The sequence below is a fragment of the Anabas testudineus genome, chromosome 12 (assembly GCF_900324465.2).
Source record: "Anabas testudineus chromosome 12, fAnaTes1.2, whole genome shotgun sequence".
NCBI classification, from domain to species: domain Eukaryota; kingdom Metazoa; phylum Chordata; class Actinopteri; order Anabantiformes; family Anabantidae; genus Anabas; species Anabas testudineus.
In genome coordinates this window covers 13,697,894-13,721,631 of record NC_046621.1, presented here as the reverse complement: position 1 = coordinate 13,721,631, position 23,738 = coordinate 13,697,894, and the positions used below count along the sequence as shown (strand labels likewise).

The 23,738-nt window shown below is 39.6% G+C and overlaps 3 protein-coding genes across 3 annotated transcripts; 1 reads left to right on the top strand and 2 right to left on the bottom strand.

The window, feature by feature from the left end:
* Positions 1-2,161: 2,161 nt before the first annotated feature.
* On the bottom strand, positions 2,162-15,810 carry maco1b (macoilin 1b). The gene is made up of 11 exons (XM_026355095.1): positions 15,537-15,810; positions 13,981-14,122; positions 12,437-12,563; positions 11,617-11,740; positions 9,473-9,651; positions 7,853-8,414; positions 6,219-6,377; positions 5,544-5,726; positions 5,253-5,373; positions 3,611-3,785; positions 2,162-3,470 (listed from the first exon to the last, which is right to left on the bottom strand). The coding sequence occupies exons 1-11, from the start codon at positions 15,614-15,616 to the stop codon at positions 3,268-3,270; spliced, it is 2,055 nt and encodes a 684-aa protein (XP_026210880.1). The 5' UTR covers positions 15,617-15,810; the 3' UTR covers positions 2,162-3,267.
* A 1,017-nt stretch (positions 15,811-16,827) lies between these two features.
* rhd (Rh blood group, D antigen) lies at positions 16,828-20,051 on the top strand. The gene is made up of 10 exons (XM_026356255.1): positions 16,828-17,022; positions 17,369-17,555; positions 17,664-17,814; positions 17,887-18,034; positions 18,189-18,361; positions 18,539-18,676; positions 18,762-18,889; positions 18,973-19,052; positions 19,199-19,272; positions 19,363-20,051. Exons 1-10 carry the CDS (start codon positions 16,872-16,874, stop codon positions 19,387-19,389), a joined length of 1,257 nt encoding a protein of 418 aa, XP_026212040.1. The 5' UTR covers positions 16,828-16,871; the 3' UTR covers positions 19,390-20,051.
* tmem50a (transmembrane protein 50A) lies at positions 19,857-22,716 on the bottom strand. The gene is made up of 7 exons (XM_026356256.1): positions 22,624-22,716; positions 22,003-22,106; positions 21,767-21,879; positions 21,151-21,218; positions 20,947-21,039; positions 20,675-20,735; positions 19,857-20,583 (listed from the first exon to the last, which is right to left on the bottom strand). The coding sequence occupies exons 1-7, from the start codon at positions 22,703-22,705 to the stop codon at positions 20,538-20,540; spliced, it is 567 nt and encodes a 188-aa protein (XP_026212041.1). The 5' UTR covers positions 22,706-22,716; the 3' UTR covers positions 19,857-20,537.
* Positions 22,717-23,738: the final 1,022 nt, after the last annotated feature.

Genomic DNA, 23,738 nt, shown 5'->3' with positions numbered 1-23,738 from the left:
TGGCATAGGGAGTACTGTTGTGCCAAATGTCGACCACAAGAAAAGACCTCATCTAACATCTGTTAATTCCACAAATAACTCTGCCAACGCAGTGGTGGCGAACTGGAACTGGGTGAGCAATAATATTATGGGTATGAAATAAATGTATGCCTAACTTAAGCACTAGTTAATGCAGAGGAAATGAGAGAGGCTCTACCCACATTTGTCTTGCTGCTCAGGTTAATCAAGCGTGTTTGGGGAAGCCTGGCACGTGACAGAATGCTGAGCAGAGGGCTTCTCTTTCATGCATTGAAATTCAGTGTCCTTCGAAGAGGGATTCTTTATCTCCCTCTCCAAAATTCCCAAGTGCATTAAAAGAATTATCACTGCAATCAAAATGTGTGGCAGCCCATAATTTGGTGGCTTTCATGGTTCCATCACAGAGTGAAATCTCAGGCCAAGAGGTCAGCAGAGCACCGAAACTCCCTGATGGTAATTAGATGCGAATTTGAAATGTAGATAAAGAAGGAGCTTAGAAAAATTTGCCTTCAGCGTCAGCAGCTACAATTCCCCCTCTGGTATTATTCAAATGGTGCACACATCCAACCTCAGTTACACACCAACCCAGTGCTGCTGCATAGCAACGTGGTACTGTTTTGACTAGCTGTGATTGGTGGTCGGAATTAACCAATTAGTCAGTTAAGTTTCTCTTTGTCCCGGCTGAATGCGATTTTCTGATCTTGAAAAGAAGGAATTATGGTTTTTCACAGTGTTAATAACCAGAGCATTTGTGGACAGATAAGCCTTCCACCTTCCATCACGCAGACAGACACTGCCTCCTAGCGGCAGCCAGATGACTTTCTGGTGTTGGAGATTTCGTTGATCTCAAGAATATGGCTGAATTAGTTTATTATTTTAAGCTGAATTGTGATTCTAGGGTTCTCCAGCATTTTTATTACTATACATATGTTACGCTTGGAGGCTCATGGGGGCACATAAAGAAATGTTCAAATGTGAAGCAGTAAAGCCAGAGCCGTCTTAATTTTAGTCCCTAATAGCAAGTACATGTGAAATTGTTTGCCCACTGTGTGTTTTTAAAATATCTAGACATATGGACAGAGTAACATTAACAAAGAAAAGTCCATTTGCAAGAAAAAAAATGTTTATTCCTTGTAAACCTCACAGAGCAAGAGCGCAGCCAAGGTCAGACCTGGGGAGAAACAGCAGTGACTGTGGCCAGAAAACAAAAAACAAACAAAAACACTTCTCTATGCTTCCAACAATCAGTTGTTCAAGCAACTGACTAAACTGTATTTTTCTCCCTCAAAAGTCAATGAACAAAAAAAAAAAAGAAAAAAAAAAAAAAAAGCTTCTCCAAATTCTAGAAAACCATTCCAGATGATGGTGAAACCACATCAGACTCGAGCATTTTTTCCCCCTGAAGGAAAATAACAATAATACCAGAAACAGGAGTAAGGAAAACTGCTTCAAAATAGCCACTTGCCCAACAGCAAATACTGTAACATTCACATAAAAGAAATCTGACTTTCTAGTCCCTTATTTTTTACTACACGGTCTACAACAAACAGGTGACCACGTTCTCTACCTGCTTAACACAAACTTCCATTGAGTCATATTCAACTGGGCATCTGACAGACATGTCAGCCAATGTATTTGCAGTACATTCTTGAACACATTACTAGAGAAACAAGCATTTTAGTCTTGGCACATGAACTGAAGTGGAAGATTACTTAAGATAAAATGATTTCCTGCTATATTAAAGTTGGCTTTTCCATGACTCCATTGACATTGTATAGTCCAGTTTTATAGTTTCCCTTTTAAACAGCATGTGTTTTCTGCAGTGCAACTTTAAACTGGAAATAATAATAATAATAATAATAATAATAATAATAATAATAATAATAAAGGGTGCAGCAGTTGTGTGCAGTACTCTGTGGTGGCCAACATCAAATCAACATATAAGGGAAATGGAAATACCATGACACTTTCATGTGCCGCTGTTCAACAAATCTCTTAAATGTGACCTGCGTGATAAGGGACAAAGCTGCCCTCAAGTAACATGATGAATCAGTTTCCCTGCCAGTGGGGAAATCACTAGTCCAAAAACCAAAACTAGGTGTGAAGGCAACTTTGCCCCCTTTATTGGGAGAGGTCAAATTACTTTTTTTTTTTTTTTTTTATCTTAACCCGATCTTTCCCATTGATTTCAATAGGGTTGGGCTAAATTCAAAACTTAATCTGCTTTGACAATAAACGTAATCTCTATGTTCTCAACCCAAGGCACTGGGATCATGATAACTGATGAGTCTGCAGAGTACTGAGAAACTGTACACTTAAACATAGAGACTTCTCCTACTGTGCTCCTTTAACTCAAAACCTCTTACAGAAAACACAGCAGGGGAAAACAAACCACTGTTATCACTGATGCTTGACATTTGAAACGGTGTGGGTTAATTTTATTTTTAATTTAGAGTCTCTTTTTGCTTGCAACACTAGATCTTCCAACTGTGTTGTAACTAATGCTCGAAGCCTGCTGAAATCAACACTCGAGTCTTCAGGAGATAGAACCACTCAATACACTTTAAAAACGATTTACGACCACAACCCGAAGCAGTGGAGGGCAGGTTTAATTTGGTGTCTGATTGTGAATTAAAAGAATAAATTAAACACAATAGGGGAAGACTCCGTGCCAACTTTGCAATACATTCCTCCACAGGTTGTACAGACATTTCCATACTACCTTGTGAGAAAAACAATCTGTAAATGAAACTGGAATACAAGTCAAGCTATATGATGGTCGAGAATTCTGTTTTCCAAATTTTGGCATGAAAAAACAAATCTACCTAAAAAAATTAAAGCAGCTATTCCCCAGGACCAAAGAGCAGGTAACTGGTTGCAGATGGTTGCAGTGGTGCTGAGAAAGGGAGAGCAACATCCTTGAGATGATGACACATACCCGATTCTGTGAGGTTTCACTAGACACTTAAGAGAGAGAGAGAGAGAAAAAAAACTGGGACTTCCTAGCTGACATGTGATGTCCATTTAAAGTTTTTTTTGTCTTTTGTTTTAACTACAACAAATACAGTCACACAATACAACATCCTTCTGACCTGGCATGGAGACAAAAAAAAAAAAAAAAAAAAAAAAAAAAAAAAAAAAAAAAAAAACCAAAGTCAGCTGCAGACATGCTGAGCAGATTGGAAGGTGGTGGGCCTGCAGGAGAAATAAAAATGAAAAGAGGATGGATGGAGGAGCAAGATGAAGCATTCACTTTTTGAGTGGCTGGTAAACAGAGGCATTGGGGTCTAGGCCGGAGGGATTGGTGTCCATGAACTTGGAGGAGTAGTGGGGGGCCACGGGGGTCATGCTGCTGGTGTCGGCTGTGTAGGAGATGCTGGGCATGACGGCCATCACTTCCGCTATCTTCTGCTTCAGGTCTTTGATCTCCTGATCCTTTTGCAGGATCTGACCTGAAAACAGGCATCAACAAGTCAGCCAGAAAACAAACACTATACTCTAGAATGGAGTTCAAAGCAAAAATGCATCTGTAGGCATACTCTCACTCAAGTTTCATGTGTGAATAAACACTTTGTATGTGAATAGGACTGACCTTGTGCAATCTCCAACTGTCTCTTGGCATCTCCCAGTGCAGAGAAGAGGTCCAGTTTAATTCTGGTCTCTGCACTCAGGCTGTTCTCTAGGTGCTGGGTCTTGTCCTGCATGGCTGACAGCGCTGACATCAGCACCTCTGTGTCTTTTTCATTCTCTTTATATTTATGAAGCTCCTGAAAAATTGAGGAGAAGCAATACTGTCAAGTCTGGAGCATCAGTCAATGGCTGCTGGCATTTGCTTTGGCTTTCTATATATATACACACACACACACACTTTCCTCCAATAGTATTGGAACAGTGAGGCAATTTTCTTATTTTAATTAATTAATTAATAATTTCTTAGCGTCACAAGATGAATATGAGGCAATGTGAACATTTTTGTTCGAACCTACACAGTTTTCATGAAAGCAAAGGTATTGGTGATTTAAAATAGATGAATTTGAATAAGACTTAATATTTAGTTGCAAATCCTTTGCTTGCAATAACTGCGTCAAGTCTGCTACCCACTGACATCACCAAACATTTGCATTTTTATTTTGTGATGCTTTTCGAGGCTTTTACTGCAGCCTCTTCCAGTTGTTTGTTTTGGGAGGTTACTCCCTTCAATCTCTTCTTTAGCAGGTAAAATGCATGCTCTGTAGGGTCCAAGTCTGGAGACTGACTTGGCCAGTCTAAAACCTTCCACTTCTTGCTCCTGATGAGCTCCTCTGTTGTTTCTTCAGTGTGTTTTGGATCATTATTGCTGCACGACGAAGGATCTTCCAGTCAGTTTGGTTGCATCTTTCTTTAAATTGGCCAAAATGTTTCCGTGGACATCTCAGTTCATTTTGCTGCTGCCATCATGTGTTAAAATTGTCAATGAAGATGATTGAGCCTGTCCCAGAAGATGCCATGCAGCCCAAGCCATGACATTACCTCTACTGTGTTTCACAGATGAGCTTGTATGTGTAGGGTAATGAGCAGATCCTGGCAGCAGAACTTTCCATCACTTTGTTAAAGGTTCAAAGTTAATCTTTGTCTCATCAGTCTATTAAACTTTGTCCCAGATTTTTTGCAGGCTCATTTCTGTACTTTTTGGCACATTGGTATTTACAAATAAAAAAAATTGAAAATTGTAACTGGCATATTGAAAGTGAATGAAATGAGAAAGCCATTATCTTCCACTTCCACTATCTAGTTTTGTAAACATGCCATTTGCTGATAAATAGTGACAGAGTGCCAAATTACTTTTCACATTCACACATTGCAATCTTCCACTTGCCCATGGGAATGCTCCACTGTAGAAGGTCATCACTGCAACACCAGCAGGTTTGTGATCTCTCTTTGCATGATGTATGACTCCTTACAATAGCCAATTTTGACATTTCCAGCTTTTAAGGGTTTTCCTTATTTTAGCCCGACATGACTCAGCCACACAACCCAATTGTTGTCTTCTAAATGGATGATTGTGCAGTAAAGTTGACTCAGATGAACATTTATTAACTGAAAATTATAATCATGGTTATCAATGTTATTGGAATTTGCTATGCTTTGATATAATAACTGAGTAGTATAGAAATATTAATTTAAGCACAATAATGTAAAGAATGCAGATTATGTTTGAATCAGAGTTTGATGCAATGATTCCACTAAATCTTTACCTGCACTTTCAGTTCAAGGTCTCTGATTTGGTCTTCCTTTAGCTTGATGTCCATTGTTAGTTTCTTACACTCTGTTTCTAATTCAGTGATTCTCCGCCGCAGCGTGTCTGTGCACTCCCCCCTGAAAAAATGTTAAAGTAGAAATGCAGTTAATTTATATCAGTGTTAATAACAAATCACATTTGTAATAAATGAAACGTGTAGCTTCTTTAACAAATGACACTAATTACAAGTTGGGAGCAAAATGCTTATTAAAAAAAAGAAAATTTCAGACATTTGATGTTTGCCTACCTGGATGCTGCTGCTAATGCTACTGCTCTAGCTGCTGTTGCCTCCTCTAACTTCTTTCGCTTCTTTTCATCTGCGAGCTGTTTCTCAGCGGTGGCTCGACCCTCCTGCTCTGCTTTGAGCCTCTTCTCCAATTGGCCCACTGCCTGTTTGTCCTTTTGCTTTGCCTGCACAGCATTATGAAGCCTAAAAGTGCACAAATGCATACAGCGTAAAGAAAAAGTATGTGAATTTAATTAATTAATTAATTAATTTGTCAAAAAATGTTATCCAAGTGTATTAACAAATATAATGTGCCAAAAATAATAACACAAAAATGCTGATCTTTCATGTCTTTATTGAGAAGAACTATAAAAACCTCACAGTGTGAGTGAAAAAAGTATGTAAACCCTTTGAACGTTAGAATGTCTGTATGCCAGCTGAAACTCTGTAGAAGTTGGGTGATGCAACAGGACAATGACCAAAAACACAGAATGGCTTCAGAAAAACAAAATCTGCCTTTTGAAGTGGCCATGTAGAACCCAGATCTCAACCTAACAGAGATGCTATTGAACGACTTTAACAGAGCCACACTACTTTCTAGCCAATATATGCAATGTCAGAAGTGAACAATGATCTTAAAACATCCACAGGAATCACTAACATTCATGGGAACTGCTGAATAGTAGCACCACTCACTTATTCTGCAGCAGCTCATTCTCCTGGCGTAGTTGGTCCAGCTCAGTACGAATGGAGCGCTCAGTGCTGCCAAGAGAGCCAATTTGGCTGCGCAGGTCCTGCTCCACCTGTCGACTGGCCTGCAGGTCCGCCTTCAGTTTCTTAACATCCTGCTCCAATCTGTCCAGAGTGGGATAGTGAAAGTAAGGAAAAACTGGCATGTTGCTTATAATAGCATTCAAGATGCTTATAAATGCACAAGACCATTGGTTTTAAGCACAGAGGAAGAAATGTTACAGCGTTAAGTTATGGCTACATGATACCAGTCATTGTGGTCTAATGGTCCAGCCACACATGGTGCACATGCCCAGACAAATGTAGTCAACACCTGCCTCTACAAAGCACTGACTAAATTACTAGTGCAGTTGGTAGAGTATTTTCATATTTAATCTATAAAGACATAAATGCAATTAGAAATTTTAAACTAAATGCACAGCTTAATTAAAAAACTAAACTAACAAAAAACTAGACATTTATAAGTGTGTTGTAAAATACAGTGATGTTATTATTCTAAATTAAACCTTCATAAACAGTGTTGGTTCAACTATGATTTATGACTAAAAATGAGCTGAAATCTTTAAGTGGAATTTGAGATTTCTAAATTATGTTGTTGTGCCAGAGTTGTCAAAGAAAACCGCAACAGAAAGACTCCAGCATTTTAGACGAATCTGTTTTGGTTGTATGTGGCACAATCAATTTCTAATGCTTTGTTTGCTCCAGGTGCAACAGCTGTCAACATGTAAATTTAATAAAAACACGGGAGTCATACTTCTGAGGGAGGCATAAAACAAATAAATTATGAAATAAACAGCAGCCAGTCAAAATCTGAACTGATAATATGCCTGAGTAAAACAACTACTGTATACTATAAAGAAAAAAATAACCAACAAGTTTCTAAAAGAGTGTTATTCCAAAATGGATTAAATTCATAGTCTTCCTCAAAATTCTACAAAGAAAACTCCATAATGACAACGTGAAAGAAGTTTGACATTTTTTCTTAAGTATTCACAGCCTTTGCTCAATACTTTGTTAATGCAACTTTAGCACCAATTACAGCCTCAAGTCTTTTTGAGTATTATGCTACAGCCTTGGTACACTTATTTTTGGCCAGTTTCTCCCATTCTTCGTTGAAGTACCTCTTAACCTCCATCAGGTTGGATGGGGGAGCATCGGTGCACAGCCATTTTCAGTTCTATCCAGAGATATTCACTCAGGTTCAGGTCTGGGCTCTGGCTAGACCACACAAGGAAATTATCACTTAGTTGACCAATAGCCACTCCTTGGCTATCTTGGCTGTGTGCTTAGTGTCATTGTGCTGTTGAAAGATGAATTGTCGCTGAATAAGGCCCTTCTCTTTTGATCGCACAGCTTGGCGTACTTACCTATGTAATTTTTTAGTTGTAATAAATTTGCAAAGATTTCAAACAAACTTCTTTCACATTGTTATTATGCGGTATTTATAGAATTTTGAGGAAAATAATGAATTTAATCCATTTTGGAATAAGGCTGTAACATAACAACATGTGGAAAAGTTAAGTTGAATACTTTCTGGATACACTGTAGATGAACATGTGCTTGTCTGAGCATGTGCTTACCTAACAAGTGCTTCTGGTTTGCTCAGCTGGTTGTTAGGGATACAGTTGTCTGTGGGATCCCTATGGGAGCCACCCGATGTTCCTTTCCCCACAGCCAACTTGTGCTTCTTCTCGTTCTTCCCCGTCGAAGAGGAGGAGGAGGAGGATGCAGAAGAGGGCACGCTGCCGTTAGTAGCACTATGGCCGCGGGGTGAGGAGTTGAGTGCTGTGGCATTGCTGCTAGCATTTTTGTAGTTTTTGGATGAGGAGGAGGATGAGGAGGAGCAGGAGGAATTGTTGTCCTCTTTAAGTAACAGGTTCTCTGTGCTGCCCAGCTCTGTGGTCAGTCTCTTGTTGTTCATATGGTTCTCCATATACTCCATCTCCTGGAGTTTTGAGTCCACTGATGGCAGGATGTTGTTGCTATTCTGCTGCTTTTTAGCCTCTCCGCCGCCTTTTCCATCCTTCCCTTTTTCTCTATACTCTAGCTCTGGCAGTGGTGCCGATGTCTTTTTATTGGCTGGTGCACCATTCTGTGACACTGGTGGCGTGTCCACTTCAGATATTCCTTTAGTTGCAGCTGCTGTATGAATAAAGAATGAAATAAAGGAGACACAGGACACATTAAATATATGACGGCTGCCATGACATTTCATCTAAAAAGTCTACTTATCCTTACTTGACCAATATATAATTCTCTACATCTGAATTATGACTTATTATAACCACCGAGAGCACTGAGCAAGTATACACAAGCTGCTTAAGTTACTTGTGTGAAATTGCCACACCAACAACTGCACAAATAATCATTGTCTTTTTCTAGTGACAGTGTAGTTTTCAGTTTCCCATTGCATAACCTGCAAGACAACCACAACATCTTTCAGGCCTTTGCCTAATCTATCCCAATGGCCAGAGACACTTGTGACCATTATGTGCATGGTGTGTTTTTCTAAAACTGTGAGGCAGGTGCACCTGGAACCACAGACTTTGGATAGACAGGAAAATGATGCACATGCTGCAAATGTGAGTGTTAAGGAGCAATGTTGGCTTGTTTAACAAAGTGGATTAAACCTAACAAGAACCTGATAAAAGCCTGTGTCTGTCTTGTGGATTCTCCCCCAAGCCCAATGAAAATAACAACAACGATTAAACAAAGCTATTGATGATTATGATATTAATTGACTGTAAACAAACAGATGTAAGCCACAACCACTAAGATGTATACACTGATCAGGTGCAACAGTTTAAAAAAAAAAATCTATAAAAAGAAAAGAAGCATCGCTTCAAAACCTTATGTTATTGGAGAAGTGCCACCCAAGTAATAACCAAATTAGTTCCTAATCACCATGAGGCGTAGCTACCTTACCTGTCAGAAACAATTCCAACAGTCCTAACTGATGCATGACTGACTGGTAGAGCTTTAATTATCCAAGGATGCATCATCACTGACTCATGGTAGCAAGATAGTGAACCATACAGTAAAACAACAAGACTATACATACCCTTGAAGGAATTTCCATTTTTTTTAAAACATCTAATCAATCAGACTTTTTTATTATCATTATTGTTCAGTCCCAGTAGATGGTGTATGTGAGTGCCACATTTCCTGATGTGCATACAGTATGCATGTTTCTGCGTTACCTTCTTCTGCTTCTCGCTCTTGCCTCTGAAGCATCTGTTGCTCTGGAGGCAAAGCCTGCTGTAGAAGCTGCATGTAAAATTCATTCTCTTTCTGCACCTCTTTCTGCTTCCGGAGGCGCATTTTATAGCTTACATAGCTCTTGAAGCCGAAACCCAGAGTGACCACTGGGTAGCCAATGCTGCAGAGAGGAACACAAGTAGTATATCCATTAGAACTAGGAAGTAATTTTAATACACTGTATCATGTAATTACAAGAAAAAAGTAAGAGTTTCAGAAAAACATTGGCCAAGTGCTTCGTATCCAAATGTGAGAACACATCGTTCCACTACTCCGGTAATTTAAGAAAACATTTTGCAGAATTTCTCATATGTGTCAACTGCCTGCTTATAATACCTTTTCATAATAAAACACAAATAGATAGGTAAATTAAAGGAAAACTTTTAAATCAGAATATATAATATAAAGTCAATCAAATGTCTGGGATTTTGATCTGGTCAATTAAGTAGCAAAGGGAGTTGTTAATCATTTTCAGCTGCTTTGGTGTTTATGAAATTAGCAACAGGTGCAGAGGGACAACAATAGGTGTGATTACATGGACTCAAGTAACTAGGTTACTGAGAAAACTAGTTACTGGAAATCCCAGTATACATGCAGCAAGAGTAATTTGATTTCTTCACTTCCTTGGGCTGATTTTGGAAGACACACAGCAACAGGTGGTCACTGCATTACTATTTACAGCTCAATTTGTCTTAATTAAATGCCTGGTGAAAAGTGACATATTTAGTTGTCTACAGTGAGCTATGTGTTGGTTTCAGCATTATTTTAATTTTGGGCAGAGTAGATTTAAAAACGAGGTCACATCTCTCCTTTCATCCAGTTTCACTCCACAGATGATAGAGTGGTGAGTTTCGGCAGCCTTTGTTATGCACATGCACTCTTGCAGAAAGCCGATTAGAAACCCAGTTATGCGTTTAGATGGAAATCACCTTTCTCCAGGAGAAATCTAGCTCTGGACATCAGATTTCTCTAATCCATTACATTACATGAGACAACCCCTAAACAGGAATGGTTTTACAGGTGGAGGCCTCTGAAATTGCTTCCCACCTCATCTTTTCTGATTGTTGACTAGTTTCGCACTTCGCTAGGGTCAGTGTCACTACTGGTAGCGAGAGGTGATACCTGGGCCCTACAGAGGTTGTACAGGTGCCCTGTGCTTTTCAAAAATGAGAGCAGGATCGCCTAGACTACATGTGACAGACGTAAAAGGGTCTAAGAAGCTGTGGAGAATGTTATGCTGCTTGTAACATTGTTTAGCATGACTAGTTTGGTGGTGCATCAGTAATGGTCTGGGGAGGTATATCCATGGAGGGATGCACACACCTCTACAACAGACAACAGCACCCTAAGTGCCATTAGGTATCGGGACCTGAATCCAATAGAACACCTCTTGGACATTATTTTTCTGTCCATCCAACTCAGCCAGGTTGCACCTCAGACTGTCTGGGAGCTCTTTTATGCCATGGTCCAGATCTGGGAGGAGATGCCCCGGGACTACATCGGTCATCTCATTATGTATGCCCTGACATTGTCCGGCATGCATACAAGCACGTGGGGGCCACACAAAGTACTGAGCACCATTTTGAGTTGCTGCAATGAAATTCCAGCAAAATAGACTAACCTGCAGCATATTTCTTTGATTTTTAGGGTGTCAGCCTTCTGTAGGTTTAGTTCCTAACACATCAAACAGTCCATATCTTTAATGTTTTCTGAAAGTTAATGGCTAACTGGTGAAAACAAATTTTTTTGACTATGTCACAGCAGTTCCTACTTGCACAATGACATAACCTCAAGTGCACAAATTTTCAGTTTACTGGGCACTGTATTGATTTGCAATATATGTGATCAAACAGAAGGAAGTCATGTACCCCAAAAAAATAAGATCAATTTAATGTAGTGAATGACTCTTGAATGTAGTCTTTACATCATTTAATACCTCTGCACCATGCTGACATATTCATAGTCAAAACTAAACCTAGCATGCCTTGCATTCAAGGCACACAGGACAAGGTCAGATTTCCACAGCTCTTAGAATAGAATAAAATAAAATAAAATAAATAAATAAAAACAACAAAGAGTAGCTCACCAGTGTGCGGCAAAAGGACGACACAAGTCTACATGAAAGTTCTTCAGGTCTTTGAATCTGATGGCTGCTTCTATGTACACAAAAAGTATCCATAGAGACACGGTGGGCAGACAAACTCCCCTCTCTGGAAAAAAATAAAACAACACAGCAAATCAAGAGAAAGACATAAGAGTTGGGAATTTACAATATATTCAGGCAAAATCTTTAAGTTTGTCTCCTTGGCTTAGATATTTTGATTGTCTTGTACCTCATTTGTAAGTCGTTTTGGATAAAAATCTATTTGGTGTCTTCCAAATGCCTAAATATAAATATGATGTATTAAAAAAAAATAAACATGGGAGTTGTCCCCCAAAAAGCAGGTAATAGGATTTAAATCTGGCACCTGGCACCACAATAGGACTCATCTAACCCAGAGTGCAGGTCACTTACACACACCACGCAAAATTCTATGAAGCAAGCCAACAATTTGTAAATATAACACAATGTGCATGGCATTGCTGCACAACACTGTTCACATGTGCTTTTCCCTGCAGTTGTCCCTGCAATTACCAAGATTTAAAAAGGACTTAAAATTACAATTTATTTTTAAATGTATTTTGTAAATTTTGTAAATTCACAAAGTTTGTTCTTTCCTTCCTTTTTTTGTGTGTGAAAAAATATTTAATGTAGACACAAAGGTCACAACCATAAATTATCCTTGGTCCCTTTTTCACAGCATGAGCTTTTTTGCGAAACATCAGTCAAGTTAATTCCTGGTTTTGCTCTTTTCTCTTGTGTGATATTTTCCAAATATCGAGATAATTAACCAGGAGAACCATACCTGTGTGCCAAACATACTGCACCCACACATAGGTACTGGCAGCGAAGAATAGCCATTGTACTGGGATGAAGAGGAGGCAAATGATGTCCGAGGTAAACGCCACACACACAAAGAATACTGAGAAGGCCTGGTGGTGAGAGGTGGTCATTATAAAAAAGCAATATATGCAGAAAGGAAACATGAAGGTTGAATTACTCAGTTGATACTTTGACAAGACTACCAAATATTTCACTATTCAGCCTTTATATACCTGCAAAGAAGGGCTGGTTACCATATATGTATGCCTTATAATGAGAGTGATCTAATGCTGGATATCGATTAAACTATGAAAAATATTTCACCAATGAAAAACTATACCATGCATTGTTATTTGAATATTCTATTTTATGAGCTTTCTCTGTGCATCTACGTGAGATACAGACACGCCAACACACACACTCCTACACAACGCATTTCAATTAGAATAAACTGTCCAGCAACAATAACGGACCCTAGGGAAAATAAGACTATGATAGATTAACATTAGCATGCAATCAGATCTGTACATTATGTTAGACAAATGAGCAAATAAGGTAAAGAAAAAAACAACTTGTTTTTGAGGGTGGAAGGTCTCAGATGAACTCATGGCAAATAAACTGAATGGGCCGTCTGAATGTGACGGAACAACATTGTTTGTCCCTCATATTTACATCTTTATCTGTACTGCACTGCACTGCACTGCACATAAAGCTTCTATTTACCTCATTGCTTGGGTTTTCTCTGTCTCTCTGTTACCATCTTGTGTGTTATTCTATGACTGATGCCATATCATTTGAAACTTTACTCCACTGTGTCACTTTTCCTCTTGCTAATTAAATTGATTTAATTATAATTAAAAAATTATAATTAAATCAATGATACAAGAATGCTAAATACTCCCACAGTATTATGTTTCTTTATTGAGTGAAGCATTTGCTTTGACAAGCCACTGATAAAATTAACTTCTGTGGTGTGAGATACTTCTGTAAAACCATGTATCTAAAATAACCTGTGGCGAATAAAGGTCCAGTTAACTTAAGTATTTAGACTTTTTGTATTTCACTTTTATGATTAGCCTGTTATTGTATTAAACTGCTTTGGAACAAAATCGCTCAACCACACCTTTGTACTTATTTTCCCTTCATTACACCAGACTTCAATCAGACCTATGAAGCCAAGTACATTTCTATTTGTATGTAATACAAATATGTTAAACCTGCCACCTGACAAAAGGCAGGTTTAACAACTAGCTTACCACACAGGTCCACAAAACATGTAGTTGTGATTTAAGGTGTGTGTGTGGTGTCTACACCCTGGGAGGCTGTTAGCCTCACAGTTAGCCATCACACCCTGTTCTGTATATATGTATATATGTGTGTGTATGTGTGTGTGTGTGTGTGTGTATATATATATATATATATATATATATATATATATATATATATATATATATATATATATATATATATATATATATATGTGTATAGGATAAGTATAAATAAAAATATTAGGTCACAGCCACTCACCAGCCCCTGGTATCTAAAGGAGTCGTACACACTCCGGATGAAGAGCCAGAATGGCCAGAGGTACTCAAACCTGAACTCTAGCACAAAGTCTGCCAGTAGAACCAGGGCCCACACCACGAGGAACTTCAGGTACAGAAAGGTACTAAAAAAGGGGGAAAAGTTGGACGACATTAGATATTTTGCATCACAAACACACTTCAACCTTCACTAATATTTTTTGATACAGGCAATACGATTTATGTTTTGTCCTTTATTTTGAGAATGCACATACAGAAAGGAGAATACCAATGTAGGCCTGCAAGCAAAATCTCTTAATGGTAAATTGCAAACTTTATTGGCAAATCAAGTTTGGTACATTGTATTAAGGGCTGCGTTACCTCTTAATATTGACAGATATGCCATGTGATTTGGGTTAAGAATGAAAATTATCTTTTGGACTCACTTACATGGGATATTCACCTTGATACATGAGAATGTGGGGTGTCTCATGTCCCCAGATGTCTAAGATGTATTTGTGGGGCTTATGTTATAAAATAATAGAACTGTAGATAAACAGAAATGCACTTTTGCCCTCTGTTAATGTTATGTTATTATGTTTTGAAGATTAATATGACAATGGTGCCATAGGTTTGTGCAGGCAGCACAAACTGAGTTCTTTGTGTCACAATTCACGGAAAATTAATAAAATAAATATATTTGACTTCATAGACATTTGTTGTGGTTAGAGCACCAAAAACCGAGAATAAGACACAGCGGGGGTGTTGTTTGATCTCATAGCATGACTTTTTGTGATGAGTGGCAACTGTTCAATAATTCAAGAACCGCCCCGCACCTCCAGATCTCTTTGCCACGTGTGTAGCTGGTGGCCTTTAACGTTTGGTTGATCAGATATTAATAGTAGTCACATTGAGGTAGGACTTGACAGGTGTGGCTGAGAAAGACAACTTAGCTATTTAGAGTTGTCCAAACTGAGTAACATAGTGTAATATAGGCTCTTCAGATGACAAATTAAACGTCTTATCAACTCATATGTACGGTTTATATTTACATGTTGTGTGGGGTATATTCAGGTGTATATGAAACTGGCAATAAAAAGACAAAGCTCTTGTGGTGCTAGCTAACATAAGTTACATCAACTAGCTAACAGGGAAGCGGCTAATTCTGACACATGACACCTGGAGTAGGCAAACGAAGACAGTTCTTGGTTGTTTGACCATCTACAATCCACTAAAAATCTCTTTCAAAACATCGGCGTCGATATAAAAGAGACACTGAGACATGGTTCGAGACGGGCTGTGTTGGGGCCTAGCGCTCTAGCTAACGTAACAGCTAACGTTACCTGCTAATGGACAACGAAAACATACCGCTAGCACACACTACGCTATCACTAGCAGCTAGCTAGGTTAACGCGCTAGCTAGCACTGGCAGTTCATTGACACAAACGGTCACGTTGAGAAGTTTCACTTTCTGCAGTTATAAAGCTGCAGGCATCTTTCCTCCAGCGCCCTCCATTGTTGTCGTGAGCAGGACCCTCCATCGGGCTCCGTAGGAGTTACCTGCCGTATATACCCTCGGTGATTCGGTTCCGTTTTAACGGCCGTCGGAGTTTGCTGCAGTCCGCATTGCGCCGCTTCATCCTCCTCCCCTTGGCTTTGGCCTTCGAGTTACCACTGTAATCTTATCCAGTTTTCTTGCGTATACGGACAACGCTAATAAATGAAGTGCCTGTGGTATATGTCGCTGTTATTATTTTTTTCCCCCACTGGAAACAAAGAAATAAATAAAGGACTCCGCTCAGGAACCTCCTCTTTTTCTGTTAGCGCAGGCTCAATAAGCCTAAACCGCGCTGTAGTTCACGTACGTCCGCTTGTCAGACGGATGGTCCATCCAATCAATGTATCCGCCCAGGCCTCTGTGTTTGACGGATTCACAGAGGAGCCATTGACGTGTGAGGGCCGCTGTGTGCGGAGCATCTCGCCAATAAACCAATCAGATCTGTTGTGGACAAATCGGGCATCGATAATGGGCCAATCAGCGGATGAAAGGGGGCGGGCTTCACCTCAGGTTTATTATGAACAGAAAACATTCAGTGTCTGGGACAAAATTGTCTCAGTGAGACACAAAGACATCCATCATAACATATGAGGGCAATTTACGTTTGGATCCTCAGCCTTGTTTGCCATCCATATTCTATTACCAGGTTAAAACGTGTGCATTGTTTATGAGCGTGTCAAAAAAAAGAGTGTGTTACAGTCATAGTTGCTTATATTATTCATTCTACCCGTGGCATTTAGTTTAAATCATTGTCTCTGTGGTGCCTGTGGCTCAGGGGGTTAAGCGGGTTGTAAACTAATCACAGGATCGGTGCTTCAATCCCTGGCTCCTCCAGTCCACGTGTTGAAGTGCCCATGTGATCGTGTGTTGAAGTGCCCTCGAGCAAGACACTGAGCCTCAAGTTGTTCCTAGTGTGTGGGTATGTTACTAAAAGGCTACACTAATAGAACCAGAGGATGTATGCACATTCAATGTTTAAGCTCCGTCTTCAGGTCCTTGTACAGAATTTATGTTGCCTTTAAGTTTACACTTTTTTAAAATATACTCCTTTCTTAGTGGGGTATCTAGTAGTCCCTGCTCACATTAAATGTTGGAGCATGTGCTTATAGAGTAAAAAAAAAAATAAGTTAAGAATAGCCCAGATTCACTTTTGCAAAATTGTTTTACAGAGAGGAAATTTCATTTCAGCGGGACAAGATACGCAGATCCTTCGACTCTGTTGCCCTGTAGCTGATAAACAAACGACATGCTGCTTGGGTTGCGCCCCTTTTCAAAGGGACGGGGGCTCCGCGTGAACATGCGTCAGTTGGAGAAGAAGTGCGGAGAGGACCTGTCCAATGGCTCCACAGTACGCACCGAGTCTGCGCTCCCGTGTGGCGCCTCTGTTGCTTCTCCTGCAGACAGGATTCATTGTCATATATGCCTTTTACACTGAGATAGAAAGCAACATCCAAGTAGATGTGGAGACTTTCCGCAACCTTTACGCAGGTGAGTTGTGTGTTTTGGAGGAGTGATGGTGTGGGGTCAGCGGGAACTGGATGGTGGATGTTGAATGATTCATTTAAATATGTAATTCATGAAAAAAATGCATTCTAAGTGACTTCACATTCTTGAAGTCACTTGTTCTTTAAAACGCTAATTGAAATGACATGTTGGATTCAGTAGTGAGGGGAGGAGGCTGCTGTCATCACTGTTGGGTACTGATAAGCTCACAGTTGCTGGAGCAGATGACCTGAGGTGTTGTTGTTATTATTATGTAAGGACATATTATCCAGCAATGTACTGAGATTCAGCTGTGTGACAGTTATTGACGTCTACTATTTCTCTCTTGCAGAGTTCCAAGATGTCAACGTGATTGTGATTCTTGGTTTTGGTTTCTTATGCACATTTCTAGTGCGGTATGGTTTCAGTGGCTCTGGGTTCAACCTACTTGTGGTTGTTATGGCCACTCAGTGGGCAATCATACTCAATGGTATTGAGTCCTTGTATAACAGAGGAAAAGTCCGGCTAAGTTTGAGAAGGTAGAGTATTATGTTTTTAATTTCAAGCAATGACACAAATCTGATTGGATATATAACCTTTTAATTAAATGGGACCTGTATTAAGTCACTGTTTATGTTTTAACATAGCTTGGTAGTTGCTGAAATGTGTGCAGCCTCTGCCCTGGTTTCAATTGGAGCTGTGCTGGGGAAGACCAACCCTGTCCAACTCGTAGTTATCGCCCTGCTGGAAGTGTCAGGATTTGTCTTGAATGGATGGGTTCTCCAGACTCTGCTGAAGGTATGTGGCTTTAATCCTGTGTTTCCCCCCTCTGTCAGTAATTCTTCTGACACTAATGTTTCCTGACTGTAGGTCCGGTCTCTGAATAGCATCATGATGCTTCACATCTTTGGGGCTCTCTTTGGACTCATGCTGACCTGGATCCTGTTTCGGAAAGAATCGGAGCAGCAATTTGAAAAAGAGAAATTCGATCGCAAAACAGGATTGTTCTCCATGTTGGGCAAGTATAAGCTTAAGTAAATGTTCTTCTGACGCTGCTGTTGTATAGGGGTTTGCCAGACGGTGCAGTGAGTGGGACGAACATCCTTCAACTTGAGAAAACTGATGTGAGCAAGTAAATAGAAATCCTGTTCTCTGTCATCCATGTTCTCCAGGGACTGTTTTTCTCTGGATGTTTTGGCCCAGTTTCAACTCGTTCCTTGTGGACAGTCACACTCCTGGGAGGAAGCTAGAGGTCGTGTGCAGCACCTATCTAGCCCTGGGTGTCAGTGCTGTAACAGCAGCTGCTGTGTCTGTGCTCTCCAGTCCCAGGGGAAAATTCAACCTGGTATGATCTGATACTTACAGTATGTATGTTCAAACAACATTTTCTTACAGTCACAGTTGGAGTGATACCTGTTTTAATAGCACGAGATGCAACAAAAATGTAATCGATCAATCCATCACTCACTCAAGCCTAAAACAGCGATGTATAATGTGGCGTTTATGTTCACTTGTCTGTCAGATTCATATACAGTCATGCATGCTTGCTGGCGGCGTTGCTGTCGGAGTGTCCAAGTCAGTGGTTCATCAGCCGTGGGAAGCCATGACAATAGGGTTCACTGCTGCTGTTGTATCAACCATTGGAATCCGATACCTCAAGGTCTGAATCACCACAAATGTCAGTTTACCCCTGGATTATTAAATAAAGTGTCCATTGTGACTCTTGTTAACCACCTGTTTTCCAGAGCCACATGCTACTTGCATTTCAGTGCCACGACACCTGTGCTGTCCTGAGCACACATGGACTCCCTGGCCTACTGGGATGGCTGGCACATCTCCTCCTGCAGATTATAGACTGTGAGGATCACACAACGTAAGCACGAACCTGTCATATGATAGCTACTGAAGAACGCATACACGCACAAAGGTGTGACAACATGCGCCCTTCCTTTGCAGGACAATCCGGTTTGCTGTATTTCACATTTGTGTGCTCCTCATCACAATCACTATAAGTTTGTCCATGGGAATCATTACAGGTGAGCCTTCTCTCTAGTGAGGTTTCAATTATCAACAGCAATGCACAATTAGAAACGAGAACAGAAAGAATAACAGTGATCATCATTATCATTTCATACGTTTGCTCATATGCTCTTTTTCTTTATGACGTTTATTTACTTCAAAGGACTTTTACTTAAGTGGAATTTCTGGAAAACGCCCCAAGACAAGAAATGTTTTGATGATCAAGCTTTCTGGGAGGTAATCAATATTAAATTCATCTTTGTACAATTTTTAACAAAAGTTCTAGCAATAAAAAAAGAAATGTACTAAATAGTTTTTCCTTTGCAGTTTCCCCATCTTTCGGTGCTCAAGTAATACGACAGGACAAGAAGTAGACCAAGTCTTATTCTGGAAGTACAAACTATGTTTCATAAAGTCAAGTTAATGTAAAACTGTCTTAACATTATTACATTTCTATTGCAAACTATTTAGGGTGATTTTTATCTATTCAAAACAAATAGGCGCTTTCTGGATTTTTTTTTTTTCCATCTTCTTTAAAAGGCTGTATATAGCTAACACTTAAGCTGCTTTTACTGCTCTGTGTGTGTGTGTTTGTGTGTGTGTGTGTTGTCGTCACTTCCATAATGCACATTCTACCGTAAAATGAAACAGACAACAAGGTGTTCACTGAATTTTTAAATGAGGTATTTGTCACTCTAAAGTCAATAAGTTAACTTTTTCATAAAATTCTCAGAGCTCCAGCACACTGGAATGTTTTATGTGTGCAGAGATGAGACAAAGTATAAGGTTGAACTGTGACAACAACAGGACCCATTTACTGCTCAGTATGTTCGTATTTAATGTTGCCATGAGTGCCAGAAACGGACATCATGGTTTGGAAGTTATACAAGCAAAATTAATGGTAAAAACAAATCTCCAGTACAGAAATGACACCCCACAGTTGTGAAACCTGTGTTGACCCCAAGTCAACAGTGCAAGCTAATTAACCTTCAACAATAAATCTGGATGACTGCGAATGTGATCTGATATAGTGTTCTTTTGGGAAAAAAACAAGCAACCCCATATAGTTACATTCTGTAAGTATTTGTAAAGTATTATGAAACATTTTACTGTATAACATCTTGTAACATAATAAGTTATGTTTTTAATAAACAGCTCAAATTAAAAGGATATCAGAAGTCAGTTCAGGGAAGTAAATCTTTCAATATACACAGTTTGTTGTATGTATTTGTTGTAAACCATTATAACAACATGGCTACACACTCAATTCAGACAGACACATTTTGACATGCGCCACATTTCAAAAATATTCAAAGGAATTCACAAAAATGTGTGCTTAGTTGTGATTTAGCCACTATACAGCAAAAGACATAAGTTAAACAAGTTAATCTGAAAGCTTAAAAAAAGTAAATATATAAAGTGAACCACCACTAAAGTGTATTGTCTTATACAATATAGAAAGCAGAGAGAAGAACAGTGGACATAAAGACATGCAGAGTCCATTACTGCCACAGATCCTCTGTACGTCCAAACTTGAAGACCAAACCCCTAAATCAGAAGATGGGAAAATAGTGTTGAAATTTTGCTGAAGAGTAAGCATGGGTGTGAAGTAAGATGCCACTTGTGACTATTAACTTACCCGAAGAAAATGAAAGCATTTTGGAAGAAAACTGCAATACCGGGGTACACAACAGGCTTCTCTGTAAAAGACACATTAGGTTTACAGGTTACAAAGTGAGGAAACATTAATAATCTGACATTGTTGACTGGCTTTTCTGTAACGTCACTCTTTTAAAAACACATTTCTAAGTTGTTTAATACTGTAAAATTCCTCTCAGTGTCACTCCCCATAACTGCCCACTGAACAGTTAGTGCAAGCTGCCATTAGGTAAGCAAACAAACAGGACTTACGAGGTACTACGAATCCTGCAAACAGAATCCACATGGAGGCAATGAGGGAGCCAAAGGCCAGCATGAAGCCAATGAAGAGCCACACTCGAGCGCCTGCAAACAGAGATAAGAAAGGGTGGGTAATTGGGTGAGTTGACACAGTGCGACTTTATGGACGTTTTACTGCATGTGTGTTGTTAACAGCTTCAAATTGGGGCAAAGCACCTGTCTGTCCCATGCAGCCTTCACTGTAGCTGTCTCCTCGCACCTGGCCATTAGAAACAGCATTTATCCTGAATGAGTCAAATGAGAGAAAGAAAAAATTATTGCAAACATATCACAAACTACTTAGTGTGTTAGTTTCTTTTTGTTTCAAAAGGTCTCAAGGAGAAAAATATGAAAGGGCCCCCCTTGCTGCCTTAGTCATGGCTCTCCTGTGCAAATAGTTACTCAGTTCTCATGGAGATGGATTAGTTGTTACCATGTGACACAAGTATAGATTTTCAGTCATGTAATAACAGCTGCAAATGGAAACCAGGCCAACCGTGCATGGACTTGGAAAGAGTCAAGCTGTCAACGAGATGTGAGTGAAGATGAAAGCGCCATTCAACAGCTGACATCATCCTTGAGAGAAGTAAACATTTGCGCCCCTGACTACCCTTTATCATATGACCAAAGCTACATATGTGGGTCATGTGGTAGCAACTAAACCATCTGGATGACAACCGAGACTCTCCATCAGCTTTGGACTTTGCTCCTGAAATATCAAATATTTGTGAGGGGAATTCTTAGTCATGCTGAAGTAGCAAACGTGGCTTGTGAAAGAAACCACTTGTCTTACATGAGAAAGGCCACTGTAGCGATAACTCCACACGTGTGATAGGCGTGAAGAAACTCCCCCTGTCCAGGATATTTCACAGCTGCATCAATGATGATCCACCAACCAGTGAAGAACTGCAACAACATTAGAGGCCAACTGGGTAATTGATGGGACATGTGAAACTTTACTTTTAAACAATAAATAATAATAATTTGCAAGCAGGATTCACAGCTATGTGCTAATCATTCGGACCATACCAGGACTCCAGCAGCTATAGATGCGATCGCGTTTCTTCGCTCCCCCCAGTCCACACTGCACTCACAGTCTCCGCACCGGATTCCGTCCAGAAATCCTGACATGACTGGAAAAGGCGTTGGATTCAACAACGGGTAGAAACTAATCACAACTGTACAGTAGCAATCTGTCAGCACAACAACATAGGGGTTCTTGACATATACCAACCAGTGTATACTAGCTAGCGTCAGTTCCTTCCCATCTAATAATACTACCCATACCTTTGTGCGCAGTCGCTTTACAGTAAAGATGATGCTCGCACACAAGCAGCAACAATTCAGTAACTTCACATTTACACAACAGAGAAGCTTTGTAGCATTTTTCGTCAGATAGGCTGTCAACATATCAGACTTGAGTGTTGTTGAGGCAGACAGTGTATTCACACAGTAGATCAAAACACGGCTGTGTCGTCGGAGCCTTTTGTTCATCGCTCTGGAATTAGCAAACATTTCCTTGAAGGTTTCTTCTTGCTACGAAGTCGCTAAAAGCAGTACCATAAGGAAACGACAGTGGTTGTACTAAGCTAAAATACACACCAAAGCAGCATTACTTGACGGTATTGTGGATTTTAAAGGAATTCTTACCTTCTATTTTCGGTTTTTGATGTGATCTTCTAGCTGAAACCCGACTTTGCTTCCGAGAGAGCTCAGTTATGCACATGCGCATTACATCCACACCCGTTTGATGAGCGAATCCGCGAGACGCTGTTGATCTAGGTGCCTTCAGGTGCCGTCACAGAAATGGGAGATACCTCAATTTTACAAACAAACGAGCCACTGTCAAAAGTAATACACTCGAAACTCTGTGTTGGTAAAATGTACACATTGGTCGATGTAGTTGTGGCTCAAGTACGCACTTGCATGTAATACAATGTAATGTGAAACATAAACAGTTCCAAATAAGTGTAATAAAAAAAGCAGCACAGACAGCTCTGTCTTCTGTTTAATAATATTAAACAGAGTACTCAATATTGGCTGTATACTGTGTTTATTGTTGTTTGTAAGAACTATAGACAGACTCTAAATAGACGTCTTATAAGTTACTCGCTATCATAGCTTGTATATAAATGTATATACAGGATATGTTCGCTACCTTGAAACACTACTTTAATTTCCGTATTTATTTGGTAGATGCAGGTGACCTATATGCAGGTGACCTTAGCTCCAGTACGTGAAGGCAGCACTTCAAGGAAGTGTATGTAGCCTACATTTTACAGACCACTACACTTTCACATCTACTGTAGACTGTAAATCAAACTGGAGTCGATCTAAAAGATCATACAGAAGTATGTTAACTACAAAGCTATAACTGTCACCAGTAAATATGTTAATATAATAAAAAAAAGTTCATTATCAAATATGTAAATAGTAAAAGGATACCTACATATAGGAAAATGTTTCCTTGTACTGAATTAAGACTTTCATCTGTGGTTTAGTGGTGTAGGTGCAAGGCAGCTAATTATGTGTTTTAAAACATACGGTTTATTAAAACAAGGGGAGAAAAGTCTACACTTTGGTAAAAAAAAACATCCTAAACACAGTTAGACACATGGTAATTATATGTACTATAGATCCTCATAAAGCTATTTGATCCAACTGATGGGAAATGATTGTTTTTGTTGAGACATCTTGTGTGATTAGCACAGGGTCTGCCTGCTGCTAACATATCTACAATTGATATACTGCAGTGATTTTAGGTA

What these genes read in the sequence shown, in the direction of transcription:
- maco1b (XM_026355095.1), bottom strand. Translation starts at nt 15,616, where the DNA reads ATGAAGCGGCGCAATGCGGACTGCAGCAAACTCCGACGGCCGTTAAAA. An exon ending in CGTCCTTTTGCCGCACACTG is followed by an intron (nt 9,652 to 11,616) that starts GTGAGCTACTCT and finishes TCCTCTCTGCAG; the next exon opens with CATTGGCTACCCAGTGGTCA. An exon ending in AAACCAGAAGCACTTGTTAG is followed by an intron (nt 6,378 to 7,852) that starts GTAAGCACATGC and finishes CACTCTGGACAG; the next exon opens with ATTGGAGCAGGATGTTAAGA.
- rhd (XM_026356255.1), top strand. Translation starts at nt 16,872, where the DNA reads ATGGCTCCACAGTACGCACCGAGTCTGCGCTCCCGTGTGGCGCCTCTG. An exon ending in GTCCGGCTAAGTTTGAGAAG is followed by an intron (nt 17,556 to 17,663) that starts GTAGAGTATTAT and finishes GTTTTAACATAG; the next exon opens with CTTGGTAGTTGCTGAAATGT. An exon ending in GTCCATGGGAATCATTACAG is followed by an intron (nt 19,053 to 19,198) that starts GTGAGCCTTCTC and finishes TTTACTTCAAAG; the next exon opens with GACTTTTACTTAAGTGGAAT.
- tmem50a (XM_026356256.1), bottom strand. Translation starts at nt 22,705, where the DNA reads ATGCGCATGTGCATAACTGAGCTCTCTCGGAAGCAAAGTCGGGTTTCA. An exon ending in CTATAGCTGCTGGAGTCCTG is followed by an intron (nt 21,880 to 22,002) that starts GTATGGTCCGAA and finishes ATGTTGTTGCAG; the next exon opens with TTCTTCACTGGTTGGTGGAT. An exon ending in GCTACAGTGGCCTTTCTCAT is followed by an intron (nt 21,219 to 21,766) that starts GTAAGACAAGTG and finishes TGACTCATTCAG; the next exon opens with GATAAATGCTGTTTCTAATG.